At 40.6% G+C, this 19,157-nt stretch overlaps 1 protein-coding gene across 3 annotated transcripts in view; it reads right to left on the bottom strand.

Moving 5' to 3' along the window:
• Nucleotides 1-8,692, bottom strand: part of PRTG (protogenin) — a 143,410-nt gene extending 134,718 nt beyond the window's left edge. For all 3 annotated transcript variants that reach the window (XM_001928492.6, XM_021094927.1, XM_021094921.1), the window contains exons 1-2: nt 8,504-8,692; nt 5,995-6,297 (exon numbers count right to left, since the gene is read on the bottom strand). In XM_001928492.6, the coding sequence (XP_001928527.1) occupies nt 5,995-6,297; nt 8,504-8,597 (397 nt within the window). In that variant the 5' untranslated portion in view covers nt 8,598-8,692. The remainder of the gene's footprint in view (nt 1-5,994; nt 6,298-8,503) is intronic.

The raw sequence follows: 19,157 nt of genomic DNA, 5'->3' as shown, positions 1-19,157 counted from the left end.
AAGGCTTTTAAAGCTCATCAAAAGCAATTTCTGAGAATCAGAGGTTTAAAAAAAAACTAAAAAGAAAAAAACAAGGAATGTAAAAGTCAGGAAAGTATTTGTCAGATTAGTGTCAGAGACTTTTGTGAGGATGACGCCTTTATCCTCTGCAATTCATATCCCTAAAGCAGTTCACTTGGCTTCAGAATTATAGCCACTGAAGGTAATTTGGTACATTTTTACCTTTTTTGTAATCACCATTGTCAACTGCTGGCTCTGTACAAATGACCATTTTAGGGCAACTGCCAATACTGCTTCGGTGACTACAAGTGTAGCTTCTTATTTGCCAAGATTTGTATACAGTGATGCATATTTAAAACATTTAATAAAGAATATAAGCACTATAAACTCTCAGAAGTATTAAAATAGCTTTAACGATGAAAACTTAATTTGGGGCACAATTTTTAGAATTTCTCTTAAAACATCAATAATTGTAGCTTTTTAAAAAAATTCAAGTATAATCCTCAGCAAAATGCCTGATCAACATTATTGATTATTTTCATATTAGTAGTAATGGCCAGTTTAAAAGCTTAAAGTAGTCAACCCTAATTGAGCAACTCTGCCTACCAGAGATAAAAATTATCTCTCAAAAATGTAGTCAAGAATATTAGAATTCTCAAAAGAATAACCTCAAATGCACTTATTTATTAATTGAAATACTCCTTCAAACTAACACTCTGCTTAAGAGATCTACTTTCTGCTATTCTTTAAATTGCTCTGGACCTCATCAATAGGCCCAGCTGTTAAAATTCAGGAGCAATGACAACAAATGCCTGAGCAAACAAGTGCTGAGAGTAAGGCCCTTTCTTTAGCATAATCTGAGCTAGTTGACACAAGAGGGCCATACCAAATGCCCTTTCAAAATTCCATTAAGAAGCTGGACAGAAATAAAATAAACAAACATTTATATACATCTTAAAGCAAATTATAATTTTACCGTTCAGTGGATCCTACATCGTTTAAAAAAAAATTAAAAATCCAACAACTTTGAAAAACAATGAGATAGCATTATAGGTTTCTAAAGATGAGAAAGATCCTCATTAATCAAGTGCAAAGTGGGAAAAACTGGTTCCATTACCCAGAGATTATCAGGTACCTGATAAACCTTTTAAGCAGACAGACTTTAAAAACCAAGTGTCATTGTAAACAAGCTTGTGGAACTATATATGTTTTTACTTCCCTGACTTAATGCTAACTTATCCAACTTTTAGATGGTCAATTTGAAGTCAAACATGTACTTTTGAAACATACCCCCCCCTCATTAAAGATGATTTTTCTTGGATCCCAGAAGGCATCATCTGAACCTTATCTACAATGTTGGCAGATTGGTCTCTCTAAACATCTCAGTTCTGTCTTATTTTTCCAAAATCAAACAACTTTGACTTCTGGGTTAGCACTCTGGTATTAGAGCAAGTAACTGTTAACAGTCTGGTGAGACGTGCACATGCACACAGGTAAGAGATCCCGTCCATTACAGCATTTACACATCTCAATAAAAAGTGACAGTGAAGCAAACTCTTGACCTTCTTGGATCCATGATCATTAATAAAATTCAAAAAAAAAAAAAAAAAAGAATGGAGTTCCCGTCGTGGCACAGTGGTTAACGAATCCGACTAGGAACCATGAGGTTGCGGGTTCGATCCCTGCCCTTGCTCAGTGGGTTAAGGATCTGGCGTTGCCGTGAGCTGTGGTGTAGGTTGCAGACGCGGCTCAGATCCAGTGTTGCTGTGGCTCTGGCGTAGGCCGGTGGCTGCAGCTCCAATTCAGCCCCTAGCCTGGGAACCTCCATATGCCGCGGGAGCGGCCCAAGAAATAGCAAAAAGCCAAAAAAAAAAAAATAATAATAATAATAAAAATAAATAAATAAATAAAATTCAAAAGCTAAGCTAACAGTCTCATAGCTGTTTTTTTGTTTTTTTGCCTTTTCTAGGGCTGCTCCCAAGGCATATGGAGGTTCCCAGGTCAGGGATCTGAATTGGAGCTGTAGCTGCCAGCCTACACCAGAGCCACAGCAACTCAGGATCCGTGTCGCATCTGCAACCTACACCACAGCTCACGGCAACGACAGATCCTCAACCCACATGAGAAAGGCCAGGGATCGAACCCGCAAAGCAACCTCGTGGTTCCTAGTCGGATTTGTTAACCACTGAGCCACGACAGGAACTCCTCATAGTTCTTATCTTTGAACATACCATTCCTCCTCTTTTCTTTCTAACATGACTCTAAATGTTTTCAATATATTTTAACTTTACATTTCAAGACGAGCTTTGAACTATAATTTACATATTACTCTTTAACATAGGAACCACTCACGGTTTTTCATTAATCTCACCAGAAAACCCTCAAGTTTCACCTCAAACTAAAGTAATAAACATGTTATTCATAGAAAAGAACCTATATCCTTTTAAAATAAAGGACTACTGCTACATAAAATTGTAGAAAGAACTGTGTCCCCCAAACAATTTTACGGATGTTAAAACTAACCTCAAAATTCTGGGGAAAAAAATCCATCATAGAGTTATAATAATTCCTATGGTCTTCTAGCTACAAATGCTCATTTAAAGAATTATTTTGCACGCAGGTACAGTCCTGAAAAACCTAACAAACATAAGCCAGCTTTATGTTCTCTTTCCCTCCATCCTAAGACTTCAATTTCCACCTTTTATGGAAAGGAAATAAACAATCAGCTTCCTGTTCAATCACTAGCTTACAGCCAGTCTTTTACACATCACAGAACACAACCAGCCTCCTCCTTTACTTCTCTCAAATGTCCCTTATCTTAATTTAAACTTGTTGAAATACAAGATCGTTTTACCGCACTAATGCTTTCCGATGAAATTTATCTTTCTTACTTCAATATTTAGAATGCAAGGAATGTCAAAATGTCATAGATTATTTCTTACCACTAAAATATTTAAATTGAATTATTTATGTAGTGAAGACTTAACACCTAGGAAAGTGAAAATGAGATTTGCCAAAAGTTAAAAATACTGAAATGTGTAAAGGATGGTTTAATCTTCTGTTCGTACTATTGTATACACCTAGAAAAAGGGCCTCCCACATCACTCCACTTTCTAGTCTAGTTACATGAAAATGTAAAACAGCTAAAAAGGCTATCAATAAAAAGGATTAACTTAAAAAAAAAAAACACCTAAATATTACTTCTTTAACCCTATACTTGCCTTTAAAAATGAGATGCCTTAGAAAAACTAAGACAAATTCTTTTGTGCTTGGATGAACAACAGGAAAGCAAAGCCTCCAGGCCTTAGGGGAGGAACCTTGTCCCCGCAGCCGGCTCTGATGTGCCTGTGAGATAAGGCTCCACAGTGACACTTAAGGAAAGGCCTGTTCACATTTGAATTTCTGCATTCCTCGAGAACAATTCATGGCAATAACTAACTTTGCAGAAGAGCTACATGAAAGCTTTGGCCAATGAATGAGGGTCATCTGCTCTTTATCACAAGGGTAAACCTCATCCTGGCCAGTTTCTAACCTTTTAACCCTGTGAATTCCTAATTTACACATGAATAATGGAATTCTTGCCTAGAGTGCAACTTTCAGCTTCTAGTTCCTAAATTTAGAAACCAAGACTTTGCCTGTGTTAAAAATCTAAAACTTGCACAGATTAAAGTTTTAGATTTCCAGGTGCTGTACTACTTCTTACACTTTAGAACTAAAAGGTATGCTTACTGACAAAATCCTGGACCAGAAAATTAAAAGAACATACATGCACCCCACTGCTATCAATAACTAGGAAAGAATTAGCCTTTAAACACACACACACACATACACACAAACAGAATGTCCACTTAATGCCTATTCTCTTCCTGCTTAATATGTATAACATCTTTACCCTGAACACAGAATAAAGTCATTTAAGCCTACAATGAAACTGGACATTGCTTCTCAGATATCAGAACTAACTTTGTGAATTTTAAATCTCTAAGAAATCTCATATTTCTAAAGAATAATCTGAACTGATCATACTTAAAAAAAAAAAAACTACAATATAGAGTGCAATTTCCTACCTAAGTACCTCCTCCAAGTTAAATAAAATGTGTGCATATGAAAAGTGTGGTTAACAGCAATGTTCTACATAGTTTAATTGGAAAGTTTTTGGTAACTTAAAATATAAAAACTACTTCACTAGAAAAGTCTTCAAAATGATTCACATCAAATATGTCATTAATAATTTTCACAGAAATAGAAAATCTAAAGCTTCTCAAAAAGCCAATACTAACATTTGTTTCACCGTTACTAACATGTTAATACTGTTCAGACTTTATTTATGAAATCTGAAAGCTCTGTGCTTTCAAAGTATTTCTAAGTGCCCTAGAATTCTGTCAGGATTCTAAGGAAGTCCTGAAAATATTGTGTGCTCATGACAAATGTGTTTCATCTTTCAGGACCCAGCTGCTCCCCACAACCCCACCTTTCCATCCTGCCCCTCCCCTCTCCAGCAAGGTAATCCAACTTACTGTTCCTGGATATGAAAACACAAGAATCTACAACCACAAAAAGGTAGAAAAATTACAACTCTACGAAACAATCTTACATTAGACAAAAATTAAATGAGCAGAACATAAGCATAAAAAACATGCTATCCTAACAGCAATACATTACTGAAAAACCATTAACAACAACAACAACAACAAAAATGCTATTCATCACAGAAAAAAAAAAGTTTACCAGACATTCTCTCGATTTTATACCATTCTGAGGGAGACGGACTAGTTTTGGAACCTTCTCTACTTTTCTGACATATTTCAATATAAGAATATATTTGCTTGCAATTTATTTTCTACCATTAATTATTATTGCACAAATAAATTCCTAAAATAAGGGTGGCATAAATATGGCTATGGACTGTTACAATAAAGTCACCTAGGAAACTCCCACCAATAGCTTCCTAAATTTCAATTGTGGAGACTTTGAAGAAACTATTTCCTAAGATTATGCTTTTATTTCAAGAGCTCCCTCCTCCAACTGTTCATTTTGTAAATGATTGTTAGGTATGGTGCAAAATCTATCTTCTGTGGATTAACAAAAGCTTGTAGCTAGAATGTCTATAAAACTATTTTTAAGACAGTTGTGTTTTAAGATTTAAATCATCTATTGTAATCTTGAGGGCTGGATATTTGATCACCTGAAGAGGTGGAAAGCCTCAGCGAAAATAAGAAGGAGTTCCCTAACTATCCTAGGCCCATGTTTACCCTCATCGTTATCAGGGCAACCCCCAAGCAATGGATCACTTGACAAATGGTTGATGTGATGGGGTTGTTAATACAAAGGAAATCATTAGACAGCAAATTTTATGACAACTGGAAAAAAGTGGGCAGATCTGGTTTAAGTCCATTAGGTATAATATAGAAATGGCCTTAATCTTTCTTTCCCAGCAGGAAAAGCCTAGAAATACTTCAAAGGCTTGAGAGTTACTGACCAATGCCCTCTCTTACAATTAAAAAGCGACATGGGTGATCTTAAAGCAGTCAGAGAAATGCAAGTTTGGGCTATATGAAAGATTCAGGACTTAAGGGCCATCTACAAAGCAGAAAGAGTTGTTCGTAATTTTTAAAATGTAATTATTAATTTACAAAAGACGAAATTTTATAACAACTTTTGTTGTGTTGGCTAAACTTTTCACCCAACTCTTCCCATAGTTTGAAACACTTAAGTTTTTACAATGCCATCATAACAAAAGTTTTAGTGTTCTAAACCTAATAAAACCCTTCTTCTAAATAACTCATTTGAATTTATATACACACACACACATATATATATATATACATACAGAAATCAGATTTTTTTTTTTCTGTATGCCTTAGCATCAACTATTATCTCCAGGAAAATTCTTAACATTTGTGTGATTTTTAGGGTTAGCATATCAATGAGTTAAGAAATCCTCAAAATGCAGCAGTGAGAAAAATCAAACAATCAAGAACTTAAAAAACTTACTTGATAAGGTAAGATGAGCTTTCTGACTAAGAATGGCTCCATATTTGTTCATGGCCAAGCACTGATAAAATCCTTCATCAGACTGCTCTCCTCGCTTGCCTTCCACCTCACTGATGTACAAAGAGCCATTGGACAGAACCTGGATCCGCTTATTTTCAGACACTTTTGCTCCATTTTTCAACCAAGTGACCTTAACAGGAACTTCTCCATGAGCCTGGCAATCTAAAACGACTGCTTCCTTTCTTGAGACAGTAATATCCTGTGGTTCTTTTATAAAAAACAGTTCGCTAAAGCACCATACTCCTATAAAAAAAGGGGGGGGGAGGCATACCTTGAATTATAGGTGTAACATCATTTCTTAACACACAATTGTAAAACACATATTTAGGATGTAACAAGGCAAAGCTCAACAAACCATATTAGTTAACTTACAAACATCTTAATAAATTAATCTCACTTTCAGGAAAACTTTTCAACAAATCAAAGAAATCTTTTCACAACATCTAACACTAAAAGCACAGGGAAGATTTCAATAACTTCACTGCCTTTTAAGAATTATGTTCTCAAGTGCCTTGCTAGAGTTTCAAAATCATCAGGAAAACTCTTGAACACAAGCTGTTTGCTACTTTTACAAGCTTGTCAAAAAGATCTTGAACAGAGTAAGTCGTAAAAGTCTAATTTTACAAGAAATCATTAGCAAAACTCCGACTCTGTGAACAAGCAAGTTTATTTCCTCGTCCCTTGAAGAGTTTTTGGAATGCATGGCACCTACTCCTTGGGGAAGTGCCTTTATCTTCTGTGACAAATAACAAGTTTGCATTTTTATATCTGCCCTTTTATAGCAAGGTCTCTGTCTCTTCTCCTGGAAAAGAGATCCATTTACTTAATTTCTACAGAGTATGGTAGGTATTTAAAGGACAAACAGTTACTTTGAAAAGTTGGTAACTCTTGCTGCTTGTACTCAGTGGGTGATCGGATTAGGAAACTTTTATTTCATTTTTTTAGAACTACCAACTGTTGGGAAAAAATGCGTGACTAATTGGTCCTTACTATCTAATAGGGATAGGAGATTGCTTAATCAACCAATACACATTTTTATCAGAGCAGAGGAAAGGCTTTATTTCTAAGTATACACATCTTTCCGGTCCCCGCCAGGATAAAGCATCCGCTGACCAACTAATACCCTGTCACCTCCTGCATTTAGCACAAAGGTCAGCTGAAGTCTTGCATATTGATTGGAGTGGAGCAGAGTATTAGGGCTTTTTTGGGAGTGGGGTCACTTCATCTTCTTTCTTATTGTCTTGAATTCATGATTACAAATATCCAGGACTGATCTCTGTTTCTCATCAGGGCAGGTCCTCCAAACCTCACACACTAGACAGGCTCCCACGCCCGGACTGCCGACTTCTCCTAATGGATGCCCAGGGCGACGCAAGCGACCCTAACAGCCCCGCGCTGCGAGGACCACTCCGGAAGGCGCCCATTGTGTTTCCGAGTCACATCTCACTTTGATCCTTTTCTCATGCTAACACAAAACTCCTCCGGGGACGGAGGGACACACACACACACACTCACACACACACAGAGTCCGGGGTTTGTAACCTGTAAATAAATAAAATAAAACCCCACTATCCTGGGCACCTCTTCTCCCCGCCCCATCCACTTTACACTTTTTAACTCTTGAAGGATAAAGCAACTCGGACGCAAAAGAGAGTCCAAGTTTGCGCAAGGATAACCTGGAATTTGGAAGGATCTTCAGATTCGTACATAGGCCCTGCCCCAAAATATCTCTCTGTGAGAAATAAATCCTACTTAGACACCTTCCTTCTCAGCGTCGGTACCTTTCTCCCTCCCCTACTGGGCACAAATGGGCCACAAAACTTCCACGCCTCTTCTCTTTCCAATCTCACCCCTCCTGTCTCCTCCACATTCAATCCGGATCCTGGAAAGTGGGGGCACTTAGGGATCTGACCTGGACGCTGAGATCACCTATTCTATCCCCTGCCCTAAAACGTGGAGAAGCCCCCCACTGCAAACAGCGGAAGTCGCGTGGAAACTCGGCGCCCACTGCGCGGCTCGGCTGCCACTAAGGAAACAATATAAATAAAGCCACGTGCGGCCACCGAGGCCGGCGGCACCAAGCCCGGGCTGGCCGCGGAGGCGAGGAAGCGGCCAGAGCACGGACAATGGCGCGAGGAGAAAGGGGCGAGAGTGGACAGTGAGCGCCCGCTGCGCAGCGCAAGGCCGGTTGGGGGGGGGCGGGGAGCGCAGCGAGGAGGGGCGGGCGCTGGGAGAGGCGCCCACCGCCGCCCGCGCCCCCGCAGAGCCGGCGGTCACCTAGCGCCTCCAGCAGCGGCTCCTGACTGGCTGCAGGGAGGGGGCAGGAACTGGGGGTCAGCGCCCCGGCGGACGACACCGCCGCTCCCCCAACACACATGTCGGGTTACCTCCTTCCCCGACCCACTCGCGACCGCTCACGCCCCACCCGCTCAGGAGAAAGAGCGCCCACCTGGAACGGAGCCGAGGAGCAGCAGGAGCAGGAGCGCGCCGAGCAGCATCCCTGGCGGCCGTGGCCGGGCGAGGGGTCTCAGGGAAGGCGCCATTCAACGGGGCTGCACGGGCATGCTCCCCGGCCGCCCCGCAGCCGCTATCCGCCTGCCGGCCCCCTCCTCCGGGCGCTCCCCGCGCGGTGGCTGGACACGCGCAGCCTGGGCTTCCCGCTCGGCCACCGGCGTGGCGTGGCACGGCCCGGCGGGCGGCTGGTCTCCGGTCCGCGCAAGGCTGGCGCACGGACACCCGCTCGCGGGAGGCTGGGGGCCCGAGCGTCCGGCCTGGGGGCGGAGTGAGGCGGCGGCTGGAGGGGGCGGGGGCGGCGGAGTGGACAGCGCCGCCGCCGCCGCCGCGGGCCTGGGGACTACTTTCTACATCTGGCCCCTGGTCTGGGGACCGCGAGGTCGGCGCGGCCCGCGGAGGGAGACGCTGGGAAGGGGCTCCGTGGCGTCCGGGTCTCGGCACCGGCGGGAGGGGGCGGACCCTGCCAGACCCCGCCGGACAATGCACCTGGGGGGTCAAGCCCCGGCTGAGGGTCTCCAGCTCAACGTTCCCGCCCCCTCTGATTCCCTGCCACCGTCGAGGACAGAGCCACAAAAGCCGAGCCTTCCGTCCTGGCCTGCCCCCGGGGCCCCTCTTCCCCCTCCGCCCACCCCCCCAACTCCCCGCTTGTTTAGGATTGGGGAAGGAGGAGGCGGGGTGGGGGAGGGATGGTGTTGAGAGACGTGGAAAGGCCGGAGACTTCTCCCTTGATGGCCCCTGCCCATCCCCCTCCGTCCCTCACTCGCCAAGGCCCCATGGAGGGAAAACTATTTCCCACTTCAGAGATTTGTCAGCTGCACTGGAGGCATCTCCGGGCGATAAGCCCCCCAACATTTGGGATGGTTCTTATCCTCCCTGCTCCATCATACGCAACCCTGGCTTAAATACACCTCTGAAGCAGCCCTGAAATGAACAATTACCGTTTGAGGAGATGTTTTATTAGCTCTTTCTCAACTTAGTCAAGTTCTTTAATTCGTGAGAACTGCACCTAAGAGACCTTTCTTGAGAGTTGAGGCCAGATCAGATTTCTGGATTCTCCAAGATAGGCCTGGGGGACTAGGACTATCTGGCTAGAAATTGACTAGAAAAGACCCAAATGTGAATTTTTTCACCTCTTAAAATTAATTAAGGATAACCAGAGTACGTTAAAAATGTAATCAGATTGCTAAACATGTGTGGATCATGAAGAGCATTTGCATGTGGATTAGCATTCCCTAATCCCAAACTCAGTCTATGGTGATGATGAGGGCACGGGCTAAAAACTAATCTCCGTGGAAGTTGGCTGAAATCCACCTTTTGTCAGTAGGACGTCAACATACTCACTGCCTTTAACATGTTCCAAAAATCCTCCTTATGAAAAAAAGGGGGGGGGAATCAACATTTTTAGAACATCTGCTAGGAGTAACCTTCCCCAGAAGCTTGCTATAATAGGCATCAGTCTACTTAATTTAACTGCAGGTAAAACAGTGACATTCTGGGCTCTATTTCCTCCAAAACCTTATAGTTTAGATGAATTTCAAGCGTTTCTAAGCATCAGAAAAGTTCATGGAAAGGGAAAATATTTAGAGGTAATAAAATGAAATATTTGCAAGGATGTTGTAAACATAAATCATATTTACGCAATATGATATTCTTAACTGTGTGCATATTAAGCTGGATTTTTTTATTGGATGAAATTCTTTGCCTTCTTGACTCCCTCTTCTTCCAGTTCTCTTTCAACTGATCGTAAGTGCTCATATTTCCTGGAAAAGAATTGCTAATAAGATGCTTTTATGCTCTCCTTTTTGAATAAATCAGAAGAATAAAGGCGGGAGGAGGGGAAAGATAAGCTAGAAAGCAAGGGAAGAGCTTTTTTTTAAGGTGTTTTTTCTTTAGCATTTCAATTAATCATAGGAGACTTTGAAGGCTTTGGACCTTGAGTTGTATTGGGGAAGAACATAGTATAGCATCTAATATGAAATAATACATGATATATGATATATATAATATATGGAATGTGATGAGATTAAACAACCCTAATTAAACTTTTCTGATATATTTACTGTCGCATACTGGACAACAATAAACTTTCTCTGATGATGTAATTATACCATATTATATAAAATTTACAGTATGCCCTAGGTCACTCATTAGTAAGTGATAACTGGAAACCAGAATCAATGTCTTCTCATTTGTTGCCCTTTCTACTGTATAATCCTGTCTTTAATTTTAACTTCTTTTTCCCTTTTTCTTTCCTTTTTTCGTTCTTTCCCCTTCTTTCCTTCTTTCCTTCCTTCCTCTCTTCCTCTCTCCCTCCCTCCCTTTAACACCTATTCCTGTGGGCTTCAGAATTTATAGCATACTTCTTTAAATAACACAGTACATGTCTTCTTGGATAGTTACATTTTATTTCATGTATAATACTTGTCATATCATGTAGTAGGCTGTGTAAGCTACCTAAGGGCTTGTTACCAGTTCTCAAATGCCCCACAGATTCCGGCTCAGTGCCTTGCATATAGGTAAGAGTGCAATGGCAAAGAGTATAATTTGGGTGTCTGACAGACTAGAGTTCAAATGTTAGAATTATGTAGATGAGTTATTTATGCTTTCAAATCTCATCCATTTAATGGGAGTAAGTATAATACCAGTGGGGTGTTATGACAGAATGCATGGAAAGTACCTGGTATAAATAATTGCTCTATAAATAATAGCTATCATTATTTTATGAGTAAATATTCCCCAGAGTGATAAATCTGTGTCCTTTTAGAGTTTAATTTTGCAATACTCACATTTGTAGGAGCCAAATCTGATTATTTTGTTTGGTGATCACACTGCTAATGACACTAACGACGTATTGGAATATTTCCTAAGCTGGTCCAGAAAGAGGTAGGAAATGCCTCGGTGTTTAACCTCCCAAAGTTACCCCTTTGAAGGATAAATCTCATTGACATAAACAATTACCTAAAGCCTATTTTGCTTTCATATTCTAAAACAAAGACCATTATTTTTAGGCTGAAAAGTGTAGAGCCTATATAAAGAGAACTGAAATCTGATGGTAGGTTAAAAAAAAAAATCAGGTTTAAATAAGTTTAAGACTACTGGCCTTTTAGAAGAAAATGACATAACTTCACCCACCAAAATTACAGAGATGTACAAAATGATCTTCAGACTCTCTGACATCTAAACATTGTCTGGTTCTATGGAATCATAGCACCATTTGTATATGCTCATGAATCACAGAGAATGAGAAAACACAGGAAAAGTCTGGAATTTTTCAATTTCTTTTTTTCCAGAGTTGAGCTCCTACTATGTTGGTGAGGCCACCAAATCCTGGATGAGGATCACATGCTATGATCTTCCTGTCATTTAAGAAACTGGAGTTTCTTGGTGGCTTAGCCTGTTGAGGATCTGGCATTGTCACTGCCATGGGATGGGTTTGGTCCCTGGCCCAGGAATTTACACATGCTTCGGGTGCAGCCAAAAAAAGAAAGAAGGAAATTACTGACTGATGGACTTAATGTGTGACATCAGACACCTTCTGAAATGGATTATTTGAAAAGTGGTAACTCTTAGTGGGATTAAAAAAGTGATGCAGCTCCTGTGGAAAATAGTATGGAGGTTCCTCAAAAAACTAAAATAGAGGAGTTCCCATTGTGGCTCAGCAGAAACAAATCCGCCTAGTATTCATGAGGATGCAGGTTCGATCCCTGGCCTCACTCAGTGGGTTAGGAATCCAGCATTGCCGTCAACTGTGGTGTAGGTCTCAGACTTTGCTTGGATCTGGTGTTGCTGTGGCTGTGGTATAGGCCAGCGGCTACAGCTCCAATTCAACCCCTGACCTGGGAACTTCCATATGCTGTGGGTGCGGCCCTAAAAAGACCAAAAAAAAAAAAAAAAAAAAAAAAAGAACTACAATACAATCCAGTAATCCCACTTCTGGGTATACATCTAAAATAGGATCTTGAAGAGATATTTTCACACCCATGTTCATTGCAACATTATTCTTAATAACCAAGATGTGGAAATAACCTAAATGTACATCAGTGGATGAGTGGATATATGGTATATATAAAGTATACCACAATACATATGATGAAATATTATTCAGCTCTAAAAAAATAATGAAGTCCTGTCATATCCGAGAACATGGATAAACCTGGTGGGAGTTATGTTAAATGAAAGAAGCCAATTGCAAAAAGATAAATAATGCATGATTCCACTTAAGTTGATCTAAGGTAGTCAAACTCATAGAAACAGAAAGATGATTTTAGGGGCTGGAGGGAGGAAAAAATGGGGAGTTGTGGTTCAGTGGGAATTGAGGTTCAGTTGTAAAAAGTTTCTAGAAATCTGTTGTACAATAATGTGTATATAGTTAACATTGTACTACACATTAAGATTGCTAAGAGTAATTATACATTGTGTTTTTTTTTAACCATGATTTTCATTTTGTATTTTTTTGTATTTTTAGGGCTGCACCCATGGCATATGGAAGTTCCCAGGCTAGAGGTTGAATCAGAGCTGCAGCTTCCAGCCTACACCACAGCTCACAGCAATGCCGGATCCTTAACCTCCTGGGCGAGGCCAGGGATGAAACCTACATCCTCATGGATGCTAGTCAGGTTTATTACCACTTGAGCCACAACAGGAACTCCTAACCACAATTTTTAAAAGGTAGGTTGTATAGGCAGTGATAATAACAAGGCAGAAGCCCATGCTTGCTAAGAATAGACCAGGGTAGGTTGAGGAAAATGGAAAAGCAAAATACATTTTAATTTCAACAACAGACTTGACTATCCACACTTCATGATATTCTTATGAATAAAGTTGATTGGATGTTAAGGGGATTATGCAAAATAACATTTGATGGAAGCACTGACTCACTCTCACTCAAGGGTTCCATGTTGCTAAGTTTCTCTCTGAAAACTTTACAAGTCTGTTCTGCACTCAGTATGTCTTGCCATTGCCCCTGTTCTAGCTCTCAGTTGCTCACATCAGATGACAGTGGGCTTTCAAGACTTCCCCCAAAACTTCCAATCTTTCCATGCTTCAATCTGTTTTTATAGTGACTACAGGTTAATTTGGCTGTGATCATGGTTTTCTTCTGATCAAAAAAATTTTACTGCCCCCTCATGGCCTATAAACTGCCAAGTATTTATTCATTCATCCTAATCCCCCCTCCCGAATCTGGCCCCCAATCTTCCATTGCAATTTTACTGTCAGTCTCTTCCTAAATGTATATGACACTCTGGCCAAAATGAACCATCTGGTGATTGCCCAGTAGCCTTTGACTCGACCTGACTCTGAGCCTTTGCAGGATCTCTTCCCTAAACCCGGAATCCTTGCCTTATCCTTCACTCTCACACTATAATCGAGACTTTTCCAAATATTATCTAAACTTTTAGGGGCAGCATAAATGTTATTTTGTCTGAAACACTATATTATTTTTGTGGTACATAACTTACACTTTTGTGTTGGGTTTTTTTTGTTTGTTTGTTTGCTTGTTTGTTTATTTTTTGCTTTTTAGGACCCCACACACAGCATATGGAAGTTCTCAGGCTGGAGGTTGAACTGGAACTGCAGCTGCCAGCCTACACCACAGCCACAGCAACTTGGGATATGAGTCACATCTTCGACTTATACCAAAACTCATGGCAACACCAGATCCCTGGCCCACTGAGCGAGGCCAGGGATTGAAACCAGATCGTCATGGATACTGGTTGAATTCGTTTCCACTAGGCCACAACCAAAACTCTGAACTTATACTTATTTTATCACTAAGCATTTTGTGTGTGTGTGTGTGTGTGTGTGTTCCCCATAGTGAGAAGGACAGTGTCTTGTAGTTAAGAGGAACTGAATAGGTATTTGCTGACTGAAGAAATAATGAATTAGTATACTGAATTCACAATTAAGTAGATGGAAAGCAATTGGGAGAAAATTTTCTGGGAGAGTGGAGCAAAGTCCTATACTTGGAGTTGACCTTGGTTTAGATTAAAATACAGTGGACACATTTATGTTAATTTACTTGTAACACAATGCATAACCAATGTTGCATAATAGAAGGAGAATTTTTTCCAGTCCTGGTAGTTTTCTTGGAAGGTAGAAACTCAGAGGAGAGGTCTTAGGGGGATTCTTCAAGTGGGAATTGGTTACTAGTACATAATTTCCAAGGGAACTGAAGAGAGTTAGGAAACAAGAGCCAGAGATAGCTCATCAACCACCAGAACTGAGGGGGTCATTCCAGGGCAGGAAAGGGGCGGTGATTAAGGGTCTATAGCAAAAGAGAGCATAAGACATTGAGAACTAAGGCCAAGAGCACTGGGTATCCCCTTGGATATTTATCAGCAATGGGAAGAGTCTTGATGAACCATTGAGGACTGGCCACATTCACTCATTCAACAGCGTACTGAGGAGTTACCATTGTGGTGCAGCAGAAATGTATCCATAAGGATGCGGGTTTGATCCCTGGTCTCACTCAGGGAGTTAAAGATCCAGCATTGCCGTGAGCTGTGGTGTAGGTCGCAGATGTGGCTCAGATCCCAAGTTGCTATGGCTGTGATATAGGCCAGCAGCTAAGGCTCCAATTTGACCCATAGCCTGGGAACTTACATATACCATAGGTGCAGCCCTAAAAAGCAAAAAAAGAAAAAGAAAAAAATAAAAATTAAATTAAAAAAAACCTCCAAAGTACTGAGCATCCAATGGTTATAGGCACTGATATATACAGTTACTAGAAAATTATGCAGATGTTAAGTATTGTGATAAAGTCTGCAATGTTCATGGTAATTTGAGAACAGAATTTAAGGAGCAATTTACAGAGGGGTGAAATGGGAAGGGAGAGAGCATGCTACCAAGAAACATGAAGGGTCTCAGATTTTGCCCTGCTTACAAGTTAACAATTTAGCCTGCCACCATTTTGGTTACTGGTAGAAAGCACAAAACTCCTGGCATCAGAGATGAAGGACAGTTTATTACTCATAGCAATAGCAGGAGTCAGAATACCATCAATTTTGCATCAGTTCCTTAAGCCTCAAATTCCACAGGGCAGCACAAAGAGGGCCAGATGTCACCTGGATATATATGGGTTGTATTACAGGAGAGGAGCCCTAAGCTTTAGGAACCCAAATCTTTTATAATGGGTAGTAGGCATGCCTGCCCTTTTCTCCAGAGGGAGACACTGTCTCTGCTTTCCATGGCTATTTGCTATTCAAACGTACTTGAAGAGACAGTCGAGGACAATGTGCAGCTGGTGACTTTCTTGCAATGTATGCAGAAATGCAATAGAACAATGAATTGTCTCCCAATGTGTGCTTTACAGTGGAGCTAAGATCTGTGGTGAATCTTAAGAGTGAGTAGAAGTTTTCTAGTTGGACTGGGTTAGGGAAAGTCTTCTGGAGAGAATAGTATGAATATGACACTGAAGTCCAAGAGATTAAGGTCTATTCAGGATACTGACCTATAGCTGTAGGTCAGCACAGCTGATGTACAGGCCACATTGGAGAGTGGAAGGAAAAGAGGCAGGGCCACATCAAAATAGGCCTCATGCCATGCTGAGGAGCTTGAACTTTTCCTGGGGGCTAAGATTTCCCAAAAGCTTTTGGACGTGTTGCCTGTGGTGCACTCTTTCCTATGTGCCCTGTGCCAGGTGCTTGAGCAGCTTTATCTCATTCAATCCTCATATTTTACGGTCTTCATTTGACAGATGAGCAGAGGTTCAGAGAGGCTAAATAGCTTCATCAGCTTCTTGCAGCAGATGCATGATAAAAGCATGGTTCTCCTAGTCTACTTGACTCAGAGTCCTTGTTCTTAGACGTCTGAGTGTCTTGTAAAAAGCAGAAGGGAGGAGAGAGAAGTGATGGCCAGAGGTGCACAGGTGGAACTACAGACAGATCTAACAAGCTAGTTTTTACTAGCCAAGAGTTGTGTCCATATTTCTTAAGTTCTGAAATGACATGACTTACTGGTTCTTACTGGCACACTCTCCCTTCTTCTGTCACAGTCTTCCTGAGAACATCTTTTTTCTTTTTCTTTTTTCCTACTTTACCTGGACCAGTAAACCACAGACGACTGGTACAGCTGGGCTGTGTGGATGGTGCAAAACATCTCCCTTGTTTTTTAAATAGCATGGAATTTAACAGAGATAAACATAAACTTGTACTTTTTGATTAATTTCATTGCATTTGATGGACAAGAGTCAAGACTGGTCATGGGGAAACCCCATTTACCTGTAGTTAATGAGAAAGTGACCTGCAGATACTGGTTACAATTAAAACAGGGTGTGGCTACAGTCATGCTAACACAAACCCATGTTTTTTTCATAGTTGCATATTGTCCAGGACAAGGAAGGTTTAGTCTCATTATATGTCACTTTGGTCTTACTGGGTCTAGCATATTATAGTCATTCTTTGAATTACACATATTAAGAGTCAAGGTCCAGAATGCAGGCAGAGACTAACCAAGAGAGTGACTGTTTGAAAGCCAAAATAATAATATCAGTAACAGCAATAGCTAATCCATTCTACAGAGGAGGACACAGGCTTGGAAAGATTAACAAAACTTAAGAGTCATAAAACCAGTAAGTCACAATGTCAGATTCAAAGTTGGGCTTGCCTCATCCATGCTTTATTGCTTTTTATTTGTTTTCTTAACCATTCTAAGAGTGGATTTATCATTGGATTCATATTTGTCTTTGATCATGTTCAAGAGTCTATAGTAGACAAGATTTAATATCAACTGAACTTTTATTTCAGGGGTTTGACCACAACACATTTAAGAAATAACAAGTAAAATACACACCTGCATGAACACATGGCAGTGGAATGCCTAAGTATAACTTCTGGCTTCTGAAAGTTAATCATTCCTTCCTTTTTAGGAATGAGCTTTTCATGTAAAAGCTCTATGTCCAGCTCTGCTTAATACACTTTCAGGGGAAGAAAGAAAAACAATCAGGTAATGGAAAGTCTGAGGATGCTGAAGGGAAATATAGTCAAGATCTGTAAAGTGAGACTAATAGGAAGAGATGGAAAAAAATGTTTAGACCAAAGAAATATATAGGTTGGAGAATAAATTTGCACTGTAACTGTGGGATTTTAAAATTCTCCATCTTCCAGCCAGTCCTGCTCCAGGTCTTCTGAACACTAAAGAGATGCATGTTCCTACTCATGTCTTGTTTGGTGGATGGGAAAAAGAGAGAAGCATGGAGGTGGGAGGGAAAGCTGTGTACGAAGATATTGGCCCCAACACCTTCATGCTTCATTAGAGGCACTCCAGGGGTCTAAAGGGACTTTGGCACTCCATTTCTAGACCCATGCTAAGCTTTTGTTTAGTACATTCATAAATTTTTTATGACTGTCCTCAAATAGTGCACCATGCCTTAACACCTTTACATAGCACCTAGCAAAGTGCTTTGCACACAGTGGACCAGGGGTCCCCAGATTTTCCAAGGGAGGAATAAACTGCTTTTCACTTTGTCTCCTGATTCATGAGTGGATTGGTGCTGATAGTCTATAGCCAATGGTTGGTACATCATGGTGGGGTAATGTGTAAGCAGGGAAAGGAACATAGTTAAAAATTAAAAGCCTCTGAGTTGTGTCCATCCCAGTCCCAACTCACCTGGCCAGCTGCAGGCTTTGAGAAACACCAAGCTCTCTCTACTCCCTGCCACGGCAAATGCTGATGACCCACATAAAGAGAGAGATAGTGGTAACTCCTAGTGCATAATTTATGTGACATTTTATGAACCAATAATTTTCTGGATCAACCCCTCCAAGACCTTTATGAACTGGTATTTAATGTCTCATTGAAAATACATTTTATATCAATGGGAAATTTCAAGCCTGTCACTCTATTGGTTGGCTGTTATTCCTGCTCCCACCTACTGTAAATAATACTAGTGGTATTTAGTAATTGCTGTTTACTGTCTGCTGGGTGGCTGTATCCACATGGTTCACCCTCTCTACCTAGGAGCTCATAAACCTGTAGATCCTTGACACTAAGCACACATTCTTTCAGCTAACAAACATGCAGATGTACTTCTCTACTTTGCAGACTGTATGGCCATCACTGGCAAGGGACAGATGCTCTGTGAAGATGAGTAGGGGAGAATAATTTTAATAATTATAATTATAGATATAAAATCTTCAAAGCTAGTATAAGATTTTAAAAGATTTTTGGATCACTGCAAGGTGTTTTCTAGACCTCTTGTCTGTAACAGTAGTAGAGGAAAGAGTAAATAAATGTAGGGACATATATAACCATACAAAAAGATTATAATTCCTTTGCTTTGGCTAGTATTTTTCAGAAAAATTTACACTCTGCAAGTTCAAACTTCTTATTAACATAACTGAAACTGGTGACTTAACAGGTTGGTAGTTAACTTACATTTATTTTTTTAAATAGTGTGTATAATAAGGATTCATTTTATAATATAGAGAAAATTTCTCTTGTAACACTTTTACTGATAACATAACTGTGAACAAAGCAGTCTGATATGTTTTCGTTGTCCAAAATGAAAATATCTGACTGTATATTTTGGGAGTGGTAGATATGACTTATTACATGTGCTGACAAAAACTGATCCTTCAGGGAAGTCCCGT

Source organism: Sus scrofa, chromosome 1 (genome assembly GCF_000003025.6).
Source record: "Sus scrofa isolate TJ Tabasco breed Duroc chromosome 1, Sscrofa11.1, whole genome shotgun sequence".
In the NCBI taxonomy this organism is placed as follows: Eukaryota; Metazoa; Chordata; class Mammalia; order Artiodactyla; family Suidae; genus Sus; species Sus scrofa.
This window is presented reverse-complemented; position numbering and strand designations above follow the sequence as displayed.